The sequence below is a fragment of the Takifugu flavidus genome, chromosome 5 (genome assembly GCF_003711565.1).
Source record: "Takifugu flavidus isolate HTHZ2018 chromosome 5, ASM371156v2, whole genome shotgun sequence".
NCBI classification, from domain to species: domain Eukaryota; kingdom Metazoa; phylum Chordata; class Actinopteri; order Tetraodontiformes; family Tetraodontidae; genus Takifugu; species Takifugu flavidus.
In genome coordinates, this window is record NC_079524.1 from 17,083,385 (window position 1) to 17,103,383 (window position 19,999).

A 19,999-nucleotide genomic window follows, 5' to 3' on the forward strand; every position below is an offset into this window, starting at 1 on the left:
CCGTTTGATAATGCCCAAAGCGGGATTCGAACTCTCCCTCTGGGGTCTTCAGGAGGTTTCAATCAGGTTGTCTGTTACAGCGATTCTCGACTGGCCCGCACCGGCGCGGGATCGATCCCTGGCCATGGCACATTGCTTTTAACTTGATTTCTTTTATCGGAGTTGAATCTTGTTTGATTTTTTTGAAGACGTTTCACCTCTCATCCAAGAGCCGTTCTAGGCAGATTTGATGATATGACGCTCATAGGCTATATAGCCTTTTCTTTTTGGGGGGAATGGATTGGAGGCTGCTCCAACAGTGACGTTTGGACTGTGACAAAGCGAAATGGACAAACGCCACCAGGATTAGTGTTTAAAAAAAAAAAAGTTTGTGTGTATTAACTTTAAAAGGCCGTTTTCTTGCACCTGCTCTCGTTTACGGCCATACCACCCTGAGAACGCCCGATCTCGGAAGCTAAGCAGGATCGGGCCTGGTTAGTACTTGGATGGGAAACCGCCTGGGAATACCAAGTGCTGTAAGCTTTTTGCACTCCTCCACAAGGCCAGAAGAGGCCGCTGGTGTTCCTGATAATTATCCAGCCAGATGTCAGAATCAGAATCAGGTTTATGCCATTTTTCATGTAATACACATAAACCTGATTCTGATTCTGATTCTGACAATTTCGTCACAATTTTGTGACGCTGCGACATTCAACATAAAAAAGACAACATTAGAATAAGATAAATAAAATAAGACATATATACAGTATATATAAAAATAGTAAGAAATAGTGCAGGTCCATGCAGGAGTAATGTGATGTTCGTGAGTCCGACTGGCTGCTGTACATGGTGCTTAAGTGATGAGTCACTTGGTGTTCAGCAGCCTGATGGCAGAGGGGAAGAAGCTGTTTGTGTAGCGGGAGGTTTTGGTCCGAATGGACCGTAGTCTCCTGCCTGAGGGGAGGGGGGAAAACAGTCCGTGACCAGGGTGGGAAGGGTCGGCCGTGATCCGACCTGCACACCTCCGGGTCCTGGAGATACACAGGTCCTGGATGGATGGAAGCCTGCAGCCGATCACCTTCTCAGCAGCGCGCACGATGCGCTGCAGCCTCAGTCTGTCCCTGACGGTGGCGCCAGCGTACCACACGGTGATGGAGGAGGTGAGGAGGAGAGGTGAGGATGGAGGGGGTGAGGATGGAGGAGGTGAGGATGGAGGAGGGGAGGATGGAGGAGGTGAGGATGGAGGAGGGGAGGATGGAGGAGGGGAGGATGGAGGGGGTGAGGATGGACTCGATGATGGCCGTATAAAACTGCGCCAACATCCTGGGAGGCAGTTTGAGCTTCCTCAGCTTCCGTAGGAAGAACATCCTTTGCTGGGCCTTCTTGATGAGGGAGCTGATGTTCGGCTCCCACTTAAGGTCCCGGGTGATGGTGGTGCCCAGGAAGCGGAAGGAGTCCGCGATGGTGATGGGGGAGTCCATGAGGGCAAGGGGGGGCAAAGGGGCCGTGACTTTCCTGAAGTCCACAATCATCTCCACTGTCTTCTGAGCGTTCCGCTGCAGGTTGTTGTGTCCGCACCAGGACACCAGTCGAGCCACCTCCCTCCCGTAGGCAGCTGGTGGTGTCAGATGAGGGTGGTGTCATCCGCAAACTTGATCAGCTTGACAGACTGGTGGCTTGAGGTGCAGCAGTTTGTATACAGGGAGAAGAGGAGGGGGGGAAGGACACAGCCCTGGGGTGATCCAGTGCTGATGGAGACGGAGTCCGAGACAGTCTTCCCCAGCCGCACATACTGCCTCCGATCCGTCAGGAAGTGAGTGATCCACCTGCAGAGGGAGTCAGAGGGATCACCTGTGTTTGGATCTGTTGGACTTCATCACTGAGAATGTCCATTCACATACATACGTAGTTAGACCCAAAGAGGACGAGAATCTTCTGAGCAGGTGTGGAAAGTTCTCCTCGTTGAGGGAGGAGTAAAAGTCCAGCATTCATTATATACATCATTATCCTTTTAATATATTTTTCTATTATCTAAGGTATTTTTCTCCTTTATGATTATTTTTATCTCTAGGTGCATCATTGTCTGTATTTTCTACATTAAATGTTTTCATTGAGAGAAAAATAATGACTTCAGCACCAGCGTTCACAGAACGTAACTGAACATTTGTAAAATATGACACCAAATACACAAACAATATTGGTCATTGAAACACATCAAAAGGATCCTTTTCCACAAACTCTCATGTTTTTACAGTGTTAATCCTGAATGTGATCTGAAGTTACAGACCTTCTTTAGCTCACGTAACTGATCAGCCTTTATCATCAGCAGCTTCCCCAATAAACCAGCTGCTTATAAAGAGACTAAAACTGACCCGTCCACTCTTTCATTCCTCAGTAGAACTTCTGGAGACCTCCCTCAGGTGTCCAAGTCACTGAACATCAAGTATCTGGATCTGGCTTCCCTGTACGACATGATGGAAAGCCTCAAACCTTCTGAAGCTGGACCTGTGTGCTGATTCTCCAGGTCCTTTTGATGGTTGAGGTCAGTTTTCATGGACTGTGATTGTCTGATGGCGCCGTTTTAAGCCTTTAAACATCATTTTTCAGTGGAGAAGCAACAGTCGTCTCCTGGTGTCCCTTTGACCTGAAGCCTCCAGACATCGTGTTGGTGTCGGATCATGTTGCTGAGTTGATCATCTGCTCCAGTGACGTGTGGTGAGGTTCATGGCTGGCGAGGCTCTGACTCCTCAAGAGTCCGATTTACGATTTAAGAACTGAAAAAAGCATCTTATTTCACCATTTTTCCAACAGCATACAACTCCTGATAATGCTTCATAACCCATCAGCATTCCTCTTTCAATTACACTCACAAACCAACACAAACATATACACAGGACCATATTTGTCCTGTAAAGAACTTTCTTTTATAGCTATGGATAGAGCTCCATCTTGTGTTTAAAGAAATTCATTTATACTGTAAACACATTAAAGTGCAGAGATGTGTGCAGCACAAATTTAATTTTGACCAACAGTAACAATTTCTGTTATTTTTCAAACAAATTCTGGTGCTTCAATAAATTTTAATAAAGTTTACCTATTAAAGCACCAGCGTGAAAGCACCTGCCAGCCTGCGTGCGCCCCCTTGAGGTGAGGCAGAGTACTGTGTCGTGAAATATCACGAATTGCATTTTATGTTATTGCTATTTTAATAAAAGTAGAGTAGTTTCGTAGGTAATACGAGAAGGATTAAAATGTGGGAAAGTGGAGTGTGGGAACGGATGTGTATGTGAGCGTGTTAGTAAGAAGGAGGACCAAACAATAATGTGTGATATCTGCCTACCTGTGCGTAGGCTGAGAACCGCTCCAATATGGTCAAAACATGAGCAATGTGACTCGGCGAGCATGAACGTTCCCCTGCCTGTGTGAGAAATGTAGCTGATGCCGTCTGTGTAACGAAGATACGCCTCCTGCTGTGTAATCATGCCTGTTTTAATAAAAGAGACAACGCTGGGGAGGAGGAGGAGAGTCTCCGGGACGACGCGGCAGAGTTCGTGTCTGATCGGAGCGCCACTCCCCCCTGGCCAGGGGAAAAGTCTTCCAAGTCTGGTCTCAACTTGTGGTGAACTTTGTTCGTGCCGTGCGCCTGTCTGAGTACACTTCTGAGGATTTCGGCAACAACTGCCTGCCTCACCTGACTTTCCTCTGCACTTTATTGTGCGGTCAGCAAAAGACATTGGGCCCGATTCACCAATATGTTCTTAAGAATCTTCTTAGATTCTTTCTTAAGTTGTCCTTAAGAAGTTTTTTAAGAAAACCCTACGTCGGATTCATCAACGCGTTCGTAAGCCCCAGAATTGTTCGCAGCTTTGTTCTTAGATTGATGAATGCCATCTGTTCGTAAGTTGAAAGCGCGTGCCAGGTGAGTCTAATTAACATACGATTAGCATAAGTCACCGCCCACTAATGCCCATAAAAGGAACTGCAGCAGGACCCTGTAGACGGAGCAAAAAGCAGCCAAATGCCCAAAGCGAAATGCCCAAAGCTTGCCTCTCCACGCCTGATTTCTGACGCCGTGTTGAACAATCAAGAAAGGATGGCTAACACGCTTGATAAAATTGCCTCAACCCGGATGACTATAGCCAACAGAAATCAACGAGAATGTAAAAAAAGAATGTAAAAAAAAAATAAACGTGTAAAAGCTGTGCTCGGATTGTGACAATAATGCATTTTATTCACAAACGGGCAATTAATCGCGCTCGAACGTGAACCGCGTGCCTGCAGTCTGGCCCCATCATTGCGTCAGGACGCACATCCTCACGGGGTTGTGGCTCTGTGTCCAAACACATCCAGCGCCCCTTTAACATGCCGATGGTGCGTTCAATGGTGGAGCGACTGCGCGCATGCATCTGATTGAATAAAACTCCTGTGGAGTCTGAGGGTTGGTCAGTGGTGTCAACAACCAGGGAGCCAGGGCATATCCTCGATCCCCTAATAAAATAAATCAAGATAAAATCAAATAAAAAGACAGTTTTGGCATGGTTTCCAATTTGGTTGATTAATGTTAAGTCATTGGCACATTTACGTAATTTTAAAATTCTCCGTAAATCACCAAAAATAGGAAATAAACAAATAAATAAATATGACAGAATTATCATTGTAATATTGAATTTTATTGAACTGCACAAGAGAAGAAAACACAACCATGCCAACATGTCGGCACTGAAATGTGCGCAAGAGTACTCCTGAGTGTTCGTAGGATTTGTTCTTAACCTACGAATAAATCCAGGATAAGAAGAAATTGGTGAATGCCACAATCTTCGTCAACTGTTCGTAAGTGGGACTTAAGAACAAGTTTGTTCGTAAGAACGCTTCGTGAATCTGGCCCATTGTTACCATATGGATTTTAGAGAGGACCCGAGAGCAGACCAGAGCACGGTGGTAAGAAGGTCCAAATGAGTTTTATTTCGGGGGGCAACACAAAGACAAACAGTCCTGGACTGCGGGTAGCTCAGGAGTAGGATCCGCACTTCATGGGGTCCAACGGAGAGTCCTCAAACCAGAAGCAGTCCTCCGGGACTGTAGAGAACCCAGGAACCGGGCGCAGCACGCTCACCGGTGCAGCAGAACTGCATGGAGTCCGCGAGCGTGCCGGGAAAAAAAACAGGACAGCAACAGAGATAAGAAAACACTCCAGCCCCGATGGGCAGGCGCTCCCTCCTTAAGTAGGCAGCCAGGTGGCAATCGCCCACAGGTGCACCTGCCTACAGTGCCAGCTGTAGGCAATGAAGCTCCCCTACGCCCCCTGGAGGAAAAAACAGACACCACCCTGGACCCCAACAGACATGACAGACTGCAGAAAGTCATGGTGTATAACTATTTCTGTAAAGTTCATATTAGCAATATGGCACACGTCATGCAACCCAGTTTGTATTGGATCGTGCAGTCAGACGTGAGGCACAATTCGCCCCTGCCTTACCCGGGGTTTCTGCCCTGGATTTGATCGGGAAAACATGTTTTACTTAATAAAATGGTAGAAATGTGTAGTCAGACTCCAAATGCATTTTAACACACATCAGTGGAAAATATTAATCTTTATTTCTGTACAATTTCTTTTTTGGTCAGATGAGGCACTGCCTCACCTGCCCCCCCTCCCCACGTCACTGTGTTTATTATGTCCTACCTGGTCAAGAGTGAATTCAGTACCCGACACTCAACAGCTGACTGGACAGTTGTGCCGTCAGTACTAACGGCCCAGTCGGAGCAAAGAACTGGTCTGTGCTGCAATTTTAAGTAAATATTGTCATTTTAAATGTCATACTCATGAACGTTCTACTTTGGAGAGAGTTGCTCTAATCAGAATAATTGGGAATTCACGCAATCTGATTGGCTTTTAGCGGAGGTACCGTAATTTCACCAACACATGGCGCACTTAAGTCTTAAATCTTCTCCAACCTGGACGGGGCCCCTGATACTGCGGTGGCCTTCAGAACTGAAGAAGCCTTCTGGACAGAAGGTGAAACGTCTTCAAAAGAGAGTAAAAAACCGTCCAGTTGACACAGAAAACTACCCTGGATAATTATGGCCTGGATGATTGAGAATCTACACAGACAAAATCTGTAAATGCTTTTTGACTTGCCGGCTTTCACAAAACTGCTACATACATTGCTAAATACGCGCTAGCATGCATGTTTGAAGCTATCGTAGCGGTATGTTTTACCATGCCCGCCCCTATAATCCGGAGCGCCTGATGTATGTGTTAAATACAGAAACAGCACCCGTAACTGAGGCTGCACCTTTTAATACGGTGCGCCCTTTGGTCGCGAACATACGGTATATAGAACATAGGGCACGTTTGTGCGTGATATCACTCCGCGTCTGCGCAACAACAACCTCCTATCTTTAGTATTGCTGCGCCAACTGGTGGTCTTCTGGGTTGAGGATAACGGTGATCTATATGTAGCTATATGTAGCTATAGCGTCATTGGCCTCCACTCCAGCCACTCCTGGTAGTTCCTCAAAAACACTGAGTTTCTAGTGGATGCACAATCTGTGGAAGCCAACATAGAAACTTCTGAAGAGCCAAAGTTCTTGCAACAAAAATATAGTCCCCAATTAGGTTGTTTTGTTATCACACGACCCCGTCCCCATTATCTTAAGAGAATATAAAAGAATGAGTGGAGACAGAAGAGAGAATGAGACGTTTTTGGCGCGTGTCGCTCTTGATTTAGTGTTTATTTTTGCAGTAAACTTAAAGGAGGCCTTTTCACTTTATGTTTGATTCCATTTAAGCTGATATTCCATTCTTGACATCTTTAAATTTACAGTATTCATGGGAATCTTATTTGGTCATTTTGCTTCTTTTTATTTCCTATTTCCCACATTTATTCATAGTTTATATTAGATTGCAATAAATCCTATAACATTGAACAGACTGACTAAAGTCAAATGACCTGCGGTTCCCACCGATAGCCGTCATTCTGATGGGTTTTTGCTGGCTGCAGCTGAAATATTCCAATGCTCCATGTCACAGAGACAGTAAATACTAAACCCTAAAGATTCTGAAGGCATGATGTAAAATAGTAACGTATAATACAGACATTTGAAGAGACAATTAAGAGAATGTTTTCATGCTTCTAAGAGTGGCCGAGGAGCCATTTAGAACTTTATAAAGATGCATTGTGTGATACCAGGAACTAATTTAACTTCAAGGCGAAGCTGCTTCTGCTTTGTCGACCATCGACTGATCTCCTGAAAGTCCACCAGCGCTTTTTAAAAACTGAATTTTTCATCTATGGAGGGAGTAGACGGCAGATGTTTCCACAGATGCTCTTCACCAGTGGTCAGTGAGTGATGCAGCAGATGAGCGGGAGTTGACTGGCTTCTACCAGCTACTGACTCAATGTCTCCAGCCCATAGTGTGGATTCTCTACGAGATCAGACAGCAGCTTCACTCCTGAATCCTTCAGCTGGTTCTGATCAGGTCCAGTTTTCTGAGATGGGAGGGATTGGACCTCAGCGCCGAGGCCAGAGAGCCACAGCTGATCTCTGATAAACTGCATTCCCTTAATCTAAATAAAGAAGGGAAACTTTTATAAGGTTATAAGTGAAACCAGTATTAATCTGAAAGGTTAATCAAAGGCATGATCTGTAAATATTTAATTTAGTTACAGGTTAAAAAATGATAGTAATATGTAATTACCACAATTCCAACCTCTCAGGTTTGCACTGTTCCAAAGGAGAATATATATTGTTCTGGCCCTCACTCTTCCCAGGTTCTCCCACCTCTTTCCCTCCCATCTCATCATGGAGATCCATCTCACCTGTGGCTCATCTTTAAAGGCACAACCTGTCTTAGATGACTTCCTGTCTCCCTCACCATCTCCCTCCTCGTTGGCTGGTGTCTACCAGGCACCCTCACCTAGTTTTGTCTAATTTTGGTTACCATCTGTCGGCTTTTTCATTGTCCTTAAATCAATTTATCATGAATAAGTGGTCCCCGTGTGGCCCTCCCTCCTGAAGGAACTGGGCACAACACACACACTCAGAAAGTGTGAGGACCCTCGGATGGAATAATGGACATTTTTGAGAATGGTGTTTACCTCAGAGTTTCCAGTCGACAGTTTGGATCCTGGAGAAAACCACAGAGCAGCTTCACTCCTGAATCCAGCAGCAGGTTCCAACCCAGGTCCAGTTCTCTGAGATGGGAGGGATTGGACCTCAGCGCCGAGGCCAGAGAGTCACAGCTGACCTCTGATAAGCTGCAGTCAATCAATCTGAAAAATGCAGGATGAGGTTATACGGTGCAGGTCTGCATGTTATCTGCGTCAGTACTAAACCTACGTTAGTTCTTAGTTGGGTCAGACCTGAATTCACGATATTACAAGGAATTTTTTAATGTGGTGCATCACAGCAGTGTTGAGAACAGCCTCACTTCACCATCTTAGCAGCTGGTATATAGGTAGAAAAATGAAGACTGACCTGAGCCTCTCCAGTTTACAGTTTGGGCTCTCCAGTCCAGAACAGAGCCGCTTCACTCCTGAATCCTTCAACGTGTTGAAGCTCAGGTACAGAACCCTCAGATGGGAGAGGTTGGACTTCAGAGCTGAGGCCACAGAATCACAGCTGGTCTCTGATAAACTGCAGTCACTTAGTCTAAAATAACAATTATTTTGAGAGAAGACAAATAAAAATCAACATGTACCAGAGCAAAACACAGCTTACAAGCAACAAACCTCTGGTCCTGCACCGGCTTATCTGCCGTATGTTCCTATTTTGGGTTCTTTCAGGGCGGTTGGACAAGATCTACACCGTATGTAAAGTGTGTGTGGGTCAAAATACTTTCCAGGTTTGTGAGACCACATTTCTCAATAGCACTCAACTCTTGTCAGGAGTTGGGACAAAGCGACACACTCCTGATAGCTTGTGGGCGATGCTGCAGCGACCCTGCAATCCCTACACTCTCTGGTGAAACCAAATCAAAGGTTTTAGACACTGCTGGATGCTGGAAGGGTGGCTATAGTCTGGACGCAGAGTTCCCCTGACTGCACATTTCTCCAACAATGATTGGCAGCTGGTGTCACTTGTTCTCCAGATGAGAGAAGGAAAGAGAGCCCCCCCACAGTGTGTTTGATTGCCCCACTGCAAGCTCAGTGCTGCCAGAAAACATTGCAGGAGCATCAATTCCCCTCAGGGCATCAACAAGGACCTCAGGAAAAGGTGCAGCTGCCACCTACTAGAGACAAGCACACTGAGCTGAGATTCAAAGCCCTCTCCTCCCAAGAGAAGAGCTTGTTTGTTGGAGGCTCTTCTGGGCGATACCTGGTGCCACAGCTACAGCTCAGCCCGTCTCTGGAGCTGAGGTGGAGCTTAGCAAGTTTCATGGTTCTCCACCACTTCCTCTCGCTGAGGACCTTCTCAGCTGGTGGTTTCTGCTCCACCTTCCAAGTTGAGCAGGTGATACTTCTGCATTCCTGCCACCAGTGTCTCTGCAGAAAGAGTCTTCTCTACTGTTTTATATTAGATTATAGAAAATTAGGATTTTTGGTTGATGTCTTAGATGTTGTTGACTAAGAGCAGGTTTTTCTTTAATATAGAGAGATTCGATGAGAAGAGCAAATGTATTATTTCATGAGCTACTTCCACTACTATTATATTCACATACTTCCATATTGTCTTAGATTGCAAGCTGCATTTATTGCATCGTTCATAGAAAGTCATATTTGTGAGGAGAAAAACTCCAATAAGGTCATTTTCTTTAATGACCATTACAACAGAAGGAGGCGATGAACAAACAGATTTATCTAAAAATGTGTGAAAACCTATGGATGGAAACCTTTTTAAAATGGTTGCATTGTGTAGAATCGGTGCAGAATCAACTTGTTGACTTCTGATTTGGACTCCAATGGAAGTGAGGTGCAACAATTGTGGATGCTGAAAGCTTCAGATCTTCATGAAGGTTTCTGTGGTTGGACTGACCTGCTGCCCCTTTAAGAGGGAGGCAGGTTTGGGCTTCTGGCTGGAACGAAGCCACCTAAGATGAGAATGACTGCAGGCTTTCGGTACCAAGGTTTAACAGGGCGCTCACTTCACACTTGGGCTTTTCTCTTTTTTGGGATGGCTTTTCTCAGTAGAGAAGGGGCATGGCACACTGCAGCAGCTTTCTTTTTGGGTTTGATAGTTTTCCTTCTGATCTTTAAAAGACAGGAAGAACCATTTTTGATTGGTCTGAATGTTTGGGCGGTTTTGTGGCCAGCCTAAAATAAAACAAGACAAATCTACAACTGATACTTCCTTTCTAGTCATTGATGACCATCCTCACATGGGACAGATTTCCACAACCAGTTTAATACTGCAAATCTGTCCTGTGTGGTCTTTTTTCTGAGAACTGTAACACTACGTTTATAACAAAGATCAAACATGTAAACATTTATTGTCTAGCTAGTTACACCTGGGAAAGTACTGGATCATCTCTGACTGACCTGAGCATCTCCAGCTTACAGAGAGGATCCTGGAGAACACCACAGAGCAGCTTCACTGCTGGATCCTGCAGCTGGTTCCCACCCAGGTCCAGAACCCTCAGATGGGAGGGATTGGACCTCAGCGCCGAGGCCAGAGAGTCACAGCTGATCTCTGATAACCTGCAGCCACTCAGTCTGGATAAGGAATCATGGCAAGAAATGATCTCTTATTGGAGGAAAAGTCATATTACACTTGCTCAAAATCATTATTTCATTTTATTTCATTATTTAATCAGGGCCCTTGGAGTCAGGAGAGCTCTGGCCCCCACTGATAAACTGGGATATTACAGCAACAACATAGTTAAAAAGTATCTATAAAATTGACTTTCAATGGCTCATTTATATTCATACTACACTTCTCTTCTCCAAAAGTCAATGGAGTTTATCTTGAAGCCTTTCATTGTTTAGTTGTTATGTCGAAGATAAAAGAAAGCTGACCTGAGCATCTCCAGCTTACAGAGAGGATCCTGGAGAAAACCACAGAGCAGCTTCACTCCTGAATCCTGCAGCTGGTTCCGACCCAGGTCCAGTTCTCTCAGATGGGAGGGATTGGACCTCAGCGCCAAGGCCAGAGAGATACAGCTGATCTCTGATAAATTGCAGCACCACAGCCTGGAAAAGGAATAAATGGGGCAAATAAAAACACATTTCTAAATATGAAAATGAAGAGAAAAGCAGAAAATGTAAAGAAATTTAGGAAAGAGCAACAGAGGCCTCCTGACCTGAGCGTCTCCAGTCTGCAGTTTGGATGCATCATTGCAGAAGACTGTAAATGTACGTCGGCATCTGTCAGGCTTTGGTTCCTGCTTAAGCTCAGCTCCCGTAGATGAGAAGGGTTTGACGTCATTGCTGAGGCCACAACTTCCCAATAACTCGTTGGAAGAAAACTAGCAGACAGTCTGTTGTGTATGAAACAAAAATAGTGAGTCAAACTTTGGGATTTCTCATCAACTTATCTGAGAATCTACCTCAACACAAATGTAGCTCATTTCCTGGAAAAGCTAAATTCAACACCGTAGAGCAACAGTTTGAACGACCATCAGATCTGAAATGCAACTGAATTATTCTCAACATTTGTCTTATTTTAGAACAGCTCATAATTACTCAATATTTAAAATGATTATAGCAAATGGTTTAAAGAAACGTGCATCTTTTTATCTGTCTATCGGCTCTTTGGATATTTTGCATTTCATCCAATTTGTACGATGGTGCGTCAAGTCTTAATTCAGCGATCCGATCGATGACATCAGAGTCTCTGGTTGCATCGATTGCCCTCAGCTTCTGTTCTATCTGCCTGTTTCCCTTCAAATCATTTTCACTGCACCTTTTGTTGCTAGTGATGAAGTTGCCACCTAACGGGTGTGGAAAGGCTCAAACAACTTTGTGGGTCACATAAAGGCTCCAAACGGAACCGCCACAAAGACCTAAAACACCCATTTAAACCAACGAGGCCGGCTGTTTTTACGTTGAACAAATGAAGCAAAATAGTCACGAGTCATTAGTTAAAATGTGTTTTTCTGTTGTTTGAATACGATGTATACAAACAAACAAAAGTGATTTAATGACATGACAGTAATTTCATGATAGTCAGTTAACTTGTGGCTCCTATTATTCCTGCCTTATGTTGGTTTGTCTGGATTGACCTTTGAACTTATATCCAGCCAGTGTTGAACATTTCTGGAAGAATTGTTGTTTTTTAAATTTATGGACGCTGCAATGGAGATAAAGAATTGAAGGAATGACCACTGGAGGGGGTATTGCTACCTGACATGATCCACTCGCTTGATTTAAACGCCGATGTCCGGCCCCAGAAATCTTTACTTACTCGGCCTTCCTGCAGTTCCTCACAGCTGGAATCAGGCGACGTCGTCCCTCCACTGAGGTGTTGTACTGCTGCAGGTCCAGCTCATCCAGAACCTCCTCTGACATCTGCAGCAGGTAGGCCAGAGCTGAACAGTGGATCTCTGACAGTCTCCTCTCTGATTTCTTCCCTGACTTCAGGAACTCTTGGATCTCCTGATGGACTGACTGATCCTTCATCTCCATCAGACAGTGGAAGATGTTGATGCTTCTGTCTGGGGAGATTTTATCACTGTTCTCCTCCTTCAGGTTGTTGAGGACCTTCTGGATGGTTTTTGGGTGGCTGTTCCTCTGATCCAACAGTCCACCCAAGATCCTCTGATTGGACTCCAGAGAGAGACCATGAAGGAAGCGAACAAACAAGTCCAGGTGGCCATTTTCACTTTTGAGAGATTTCATTAGTGCTCTCCTGAGGAAGTCATCAAGAGATGTGACTGGATCGTTATTTGTGAACAACCATGTAATCCTGGAAAAGCGGTTTGGTTTAGAATATTTTAGGAACTTATTTATAACAACTGTGTCTTTCCTGGTGTAACGGTGGAACATGTAGACGGCAGCCAGAAACTCCTGAATGCTCAGATGAACAAAGCAGTAGACTGATTTCTGGAAGATCACACTCTCTCTCTTGAAGATCTCTGTACAAACTCCTGAGTACACCGACACCTCAGAGACGTCCAGTCCACATCGCTTCAGGTCTTCTGAGTAGAACATGATGTTTCCTTTCTCCAGATGTTCAAACGCCAGCCGACCCAACTTCAGAAGGAGTTCTTTATCAGCCTTAGTCAGTTCCTCTGGTCTCTGCTTTCCTCCATACTTCTGCTTCTTCCTCTTTATCTGAACCCTCAGGAAGTGTGAGTAGAGGTCAGTCAGGGTTTGGGGCAGCTCTCCTCTCTGGTCTCTGGTCACCATGTCCTCCAGAACTATAGCAGTGATCCAGCAGAAAACTGGGATCAGACACATGATGTGGAGGCTCCTGGAGGCCTTGATGTGTGAGATGATTCTCTTGGACAGATCTTCATCACTGAACCTCCTCCTGAAGTACTCCTCCTTCTGGGAGTCAGTGAAGCCTCGTACTTCTGTGATCCTGTCAACACACGAGGGAGGAATCTGATGGGCTGCTGCAGGTCTGGAGGTGATCCAGATGAGAGCTGAGGGAAGCAGGTTCCCCTGGATGAGGTTCACCAGGAGCACGTCAACGGACGATACTTGTGTGACATCAGAGATGACCTGATGCTTGTTGAAATGCAGTGAAAATCTGCTTTCATCCAGGCCATCAAAGATGAACAGAAGTTTCCAGACAGTCAGATCTTCTGCTCTGATCTTCTGTAATGTTGGATGGAAAACATGAAGCAGTGAGAGAAGACTGTGCTGCTCATCTCTGATCAAGTTCAGCTCCCTCCATGAGAGCGGAAGCACCAGACTGATGTCTTGGTTCTCCAAACCTTCTGCCCAGTCCAGACTGAACTTCTGCACTGAGAAGGTTTTTCCAACGCCGGCGACACCGTTGGTCAGAACCACTCTGATGTGTCTCTGTTGCTCAGATAAGACTTTGAAGATGTCCTGGCACTTGATTGGAGTGTCCTGGATGTTCTTCTGGAGGTTCTCTCAAGCTGTCTCACCTCATGTTGTGTGTCCACCTCCTCACTTTGTCCCTCAGTGATGTAGAGCTCAGTGTAGATCTTGTTCAGCAGGGTTCCACTTCCTGCTTCATGAGTTCCTTCAGTCACATGTTCACATCTTCTCTTCAGACTCATCTTATGACCTTCTATCACCTCCTGCAGTTCACCACCCTCTAAAACAAACAATCTTTTAAATCCTTTTACAATTGTCATCTACAGCAGTAACACAGATGTCCTCAACTGGAAAATATTCTGTCATGTTTGAATGATAGAAGCAACAGTCGGGTAATGACCCATCTTACTGTCAGTTTGAAATGTTATGTCTTCTTATGTACACCTATTCTTTTATTTCATTGGGTTTCAATGTAATTTAGTCTATAACAACCATTTCCATGTCTTCCAAGAGTTTGCTTGGACTAAACAGCTGGTAAAAGCTGGATGATATTTAGAAAAACACATCAAACCTTCTCCAAACACATCATACTCAGCAGACCCATTGTCCTGTAAAGGTCACCTGCCTTCAGCTCTTTAACACTTTCCAGAACTAAATGACTAAATGTTGCTAAATACTGTCTAAGCATTTAGGAAGGTCTTAAGAGGGTCCAGGGGTTCCAGTGGAACCAAACAAGAGCTCTCTGGATCTTTTCTTGTACATTGTAAATACACAAGTTGTTCCTTTATTCCGACCCAAAAGTATCTTATAAATACAAATGTACGAGCTTACGTGAGACGCTGTTGTTCAGGTCGGCGGTCTGCAGTTCAGTTCTCCGTTTCTTTTCACCCTTGGGACAGGAGGAATCTCCAATGGAAGCAGACCGTTTCTGATACCTGTCAAAAATGGGAATAGTGGTTATACATGTCTACTGGGCGTTAGCAACGCCTAAGAACGGCTGCGTTCACTTCTACTTTCAGTTTGCTCTGACAGCTGAAGATTGAATGAACACTGAGCAAAATATATAAAGTTATTTACGTTCTAACAAGCTCGTTTAGTTGGAGAAAAGTGTATTTGATCTAAGTGTTTAGTGGCTTTTCCTCATTGTGAATTTATGTTAAAAATAAAAGTGCCCAATCAGGAATATAAACTCATAGAATAGAACAAAAGTTCTCCATTTATGCTCCAAATACAGTCGTCTGGTCTCTGAAACTGATCATTAAATAGCACAGAGGTCACGCGTATTCAAAAGCTTATTTCAACCATTTAGAAATGACTGATATTGTTGTCTATGGGTTTATTAGAACCAGGAGCCTTAAAAAAAATTTTTAATGAATTTTCATGACATGTGGTGGAACAGTGTGGCAGAACAAGCTGCACAGACCTGCCATGTCTTACCCATCCGTATCTAAATGGAGAGCTGGAGCACTCTGCAATGGTGGATATTGTTGGGAAACTTTAAAATATATGCCCAGGAATTTTTGTGGGATGATGTTAACCCATGTAGGAGAAATGACCAGTTAAAAACACAAGCAATTTTCAGTTTTAAAAGATTTACCACACTAAAATTAACATGGGAGTTAATGGGAGCGAACGCCTGACATGTTGGTGCACCATTTCATTAATTTCATTTTTCACGATAGTAGAGGCTAATACCTACAAAATGATGTTTTGTATGGTTGTGAAATGTTCTAAGGCAGAGTTATGTGGTTCAGAAAACCTTACTTTAAAGGTGAGCCTTGAGGTCCAATACCGAAGTTTAAAGGGTGCCACACAAACACATCATCACGCTTTAGTTTTCTTACATTTTGTCTGAACTTCTGAAGTCTATTATTTTATGTTTGGACCGGTCACTCTTCAGGGACACCCAGCTGGGCACTGTGGACTCTGCTCTGTCCTCGTCCATCCTGAGGAAACATCAGAAATAGTGATGAGACTGTGATGAAGGTAAATAATCTGTAGAGGTTGTAGTTAAATAATCCCAATTCACTGCATTTTTATCAAACAGGAACATTTCTAATCCATTCTGGATAACAACTGAATCAATAATTCAATGATGTCTCTGTATAATTTTCATGTTTTCAGAGTTTAAGCTGCTTTTTTTAACTGTTCCCTGCAGTGAGAAAAGAACTGGCACCTTTTCCAGCCCCTCATCCTGCAGCACTGAATGTGCTCTAAAGTTCTTTCCAGAGCAAACGTCTCTGCACTTGCAGCAACATGTTGTAGTCATGGATCCGTGAGGAGAACCGAATACAGGAAACGCCCCCACTTTGATCCCAAAACCCAACTGGTGGCCAACGGTGGTCCGGCAACGACGGGGACGCTGGTCCATCGGGCCGACAACACTGGTTTTCCACAGGCCAACATGGTGAAAGGACTGTGCACCGTTTCATTTTAAAGAGCTGATGAATTTCATTTTTCACGATAGTGGAGGCTAATACCTACAAAATGATGTTTTGTATGGTTGTGAAATGTTCTAAGGCAGAGTTATGTGGTTCAGAAAACCTTACTTTAAAGGTGAGCCTTGAGGTCCAATACCAAAGTTTATAGGGGGGTCTTTGGACCAGTCGCTCTTCATGGACACACAGCTGGGCACTACGGACTCTGCTCTCTCTTCCTCTTCCATCACACATTCGCTCATTTTTAAATGTGAGTCTAAATGGTTAAGCAGGAACAGTCTGCTGACACAGAAAAGAAGATTAAAGAACATGATTCTCAGTATGAAGACAAGCAGAGGTCTGTCCAATGACGTATTGTCGGCTCATTCACACCAAAATCTATAATATGATGTCACCCTGTACATCATACAGGCCACATATATATTGGAAAAAAGTTTTGGGACATCTTAAAAGTTTACACCATGTTAAATATAAAATAGTTGTGGAAAAAATGTTTCTCCTGGGTGTTTCAAAAGGTGCGGTGGCATTAGACGGACACACACAAATACAAATTAAATCATTTTTTATCTGGTTATGGTTTACAAGAAAACCTAAATTCTTTCAAGATGTCAGTTCTCAACATTAAATTCAACAAATAAGATGAGAATGCATTCAAAACTAAACAGAAATACGTCATCACATCATCAAAGTCGGTCAAATGCAGCATCATCTTCTGTCATCTCAGACAGGATTCCAAGAAGAGGATCTTCATTTTCAACAACGCACCTTGACATCTCATCATGGCTCGTCTGTCAGATTACAAGCAGCTTTTTTGATCAGGTGCATCATGTTTCTCACCAACACATGATGGTGCTGGAAAAAACATCTGTAGCCTGACCTAGAGGTCAAAACTCTGCATGGCGTGCACAGCTACTAGTTGCAGCTGGTGGTTGTGGCGGAGGAGATCCCAAACATATCTAGCAAGCTTGTTTTGGAGCAGAGCTTGTCCACCACCTCTGACCCCACTCATCACAGAAGTCCCACCATATCCATGGCCAGGTGTGTTGGCAGCATTGGAGCCAGCCTCAGGAAAAAGGTGTGTCAATATCTCAGAAGTGATGCATCAAGTTGCCACGACCCAACAGAAGTCAAGCAACCCAACATGCTGAATAGAATAGATGACACACAGCAAAGGGCAAAAAACACCCAATTCTGCTCAGACTAATCTGATCTGACCACATGTACAGGACCAAAAATATGAAAACACCATGGGTTTAGGTTTCCTTTCGTTTTCTGGACTGCTTCAATCAAAACAGAACAAATTTTAAAAATCCATAATAACAAATTCATATTCCACAAAGAACCAGTTGTTAAAACAATAAAATGGAATGCCTTGATCTCTCCCTCTTTACATACTCTCCTTTTTTAAATAAAGGATTGATTGTCCCCCTGGTGGAGGGACAAAGAGAGGAGGCTACAACTTCCGCGTTTGTGTCCCTCTTTCCGTGGATTTTTCCACTAACTGCAAATAATATTGTCGACTTATTGTGAGTGTTAAAATGTGCTTCCTCAACCTCTAAAATGTTGGCTCAGGGTTAGCGGAAAACGCAGTTAGAGGAAACACGGTACAAAGTTTGATCATCCGTCACAACATTCCCGTCGACCAGCCGCAATGTGCGTCCGAAACACGCGCACGCTCATTGCGAACACGCAGATTATTAAGCCGCATCTCGCAGCGGAACATTGATTCGAGACGACAGCAGTGAAAGAACCAAATGCTACCTGAATATTAGAGGTTTTCCATCAGGGCTCGTTCAGTCGAGATGGAGCCCGAAGTTGAGAACTTTGATTTTCGCTTCTTCTTCCTCTACACGTCACGTGTTTGTGGTTGGATCGCGTCATATCCAGCACAAGCGCCTCTCTTCAGAACAATTTGGTCCACGTTTTAACTGAAATACTGGGAAACAACTGGAGTTCGTCTGACAGATGTTCGTTTTTGGCTGCGGAATCAAACTGGGTCAACTTTTTGATCTATAGGATCCCCTCTGGTTCAAAGTGTCCCTATAGGATATTGGCAGTACTGACCTTTTGGGGGCTGCACACACCTCTTAATGGTGACGGCACCAACGGAGCTGATCCAGTTGTCATCAGCTGGCCAGTCTGACTCCAGCTCATTAGGGGAAATCTGCTGATCTGGAGGAGAAGCTTTCAAAACTTGACGGGCTGGGGGGAAAATGACTGTAATTTTGGAATCAGCGTGCCAATTTTATTTTTAATCAGAATAATTTAGAATAATTTCAACAGGATATTTTCAGATTGTTCCCCAGTGTAACTTCACCTGAAATTGTGGACTCCAGAATATCACCATTAAATCCATTTAATCACTTAATAGCTGTGGAATTTGAGCCATGAGAAAAATATCTCTCCATCATGATTTCCAGAATGTTTCATCAATATCTGAGATTCTTCGAAAGCTTCGCTGGTGTTGGGTTTTTATTGCTTCTGCTTCATTTTCAGGCGCAGTTCTTTTGTTTTTAAATCAAATCAAATCATCTTTATTTGTAATGTCTGTTGTAGTCAAACTTGGTGCTATGCAGAATCCCAGGGCCTGATCCCTAACAATCAACAGGAAAATCTCCCCTTTAACAGGAAGAAACCTTGAGCAGGACCAGGCTCATATGGGGGGGGGGGGGGACCTTCCTGCTGATGGGGGGGGGGGGTGGGTAGGGAGAGAGGAGGAGAAGGGGGAGGACAGGTAGAGGAGAGACAAGGCAGAACCTGCTGCACTGTGCCGTGCCCCTTTTATTTTATGATTTATTTGGTCATTTCTTTTGTTTTTAAATCAAATCAATCATCTTTATTTGTAATGTCTGTTGTAGTCAAACTTGGTGCTATGCAGAATCCCAGGGCCTGATCCCTAACAATCAACAGGAAAATCTCCCCTTTAACAGGAAGAAACCTTGAGCAGGACCAGGCTCATATGGGGGGGGGGGGGACCTTCCTGCTGATGGGGGGGGTGGGTAGGGAGAGAGGAGGAGAAGGGGGAGGACAGGTAGAGGAGAGACAAGGCAGACATCATTCAGTTCATTTTAAAACCCACTACATTATATATTTTGAATAGCTGGTGCTGGTAATCGGAAGGATAAAACTATTCTGTAAAAATGTATGTTTAGCTTTGTGAAATTGTCTCGTATAGGTCAAATAAGAAAACAAGATCAACTGCTGAACCACTGAAATTTATTTTTAACGTGTTAATCTCCACAAAGAAAGAAAAACCACAAACAACAAGTTTATAGTGGTCCAGTAATGCGCTATAGTCATACACCAGTACAGTTAACAATAACTCATGTTTTCCAGCTGCTTTTCCATCTTCAGTGGGAATAATCCAGTGCGTTCTGGGCTTGAACAAAGGTATTAAAAGCTGGCTGAATGTCTGAGGTGACTGAAGGACACACTTGGGCTTTTCTCAATAGAGAAGGGGCACGGCACAGTGCAGCAGGTTCTCATCTTTAAATTTACAGTATTCATGGGAGATTTATTTGGTCATTTTGCTACTTCTTATTTCCTATTTCCCACGTTTATTCATAGTTTTTATTAGATTGCAATAAATCCTATAACATTGAACAGACTGACTAAAGTCAAATGACCTGCGGTTCCCACCGATAGCCGTCATTCTGATGGGTTTTTGCTGGCTGCAGCTGAAATATTCCAATG

General features: G+C 44.0%; 1 protein-coding gene, 1 long non-coding RNA gene and 1 pseudogene across 2 annotated transcripts in view; 1 reads left to right on the forward strand and 2 right to left on the reverse strand.

The window, feature by feature from the left end:
* Positions 1 to 19,999, reverse strand: part of LOC130525977 (uncharacterized) — a 242,442-nt gene that overhangs the window by 51,873 nt on the left and 170,570 nt on the right. Inside the window, 5 exon segments of the mRNA XM_057033300.1 lie at positions 12,322 to 13,939; positions 13,942 to 14,148; positions 14,700 to 14,803; positions 15,713 to 15,814; positions 16,418 to 16,585. Coding sequence (XP_056889280.1) covers positions 12,322 to 13,939; positions 13,942 to 14,148; positions 14,700 to 14,803; positions 15,713 to 15,814; positions 16,418 to 16,585 — 2,199 coding nt within the window.
* Positions 414 to 522, forward strand: LOC130526613 (5S ribosomal RNA; annotated as a pseudogene).
* On the reverse strand, positions 4,185 to 6,640 carry LOC130525981 (uncharacterized). The gene is made up of 2 exons (XR_008950627.1): positions 6,575 to 6,640; positions 4,185 to 6,387 (listed from the first exon to the last, which is right to left on the reverse strand). It is a non-coding gene; the product is annotated as an uncharacterized LOC130525981 (long non-coding RNA).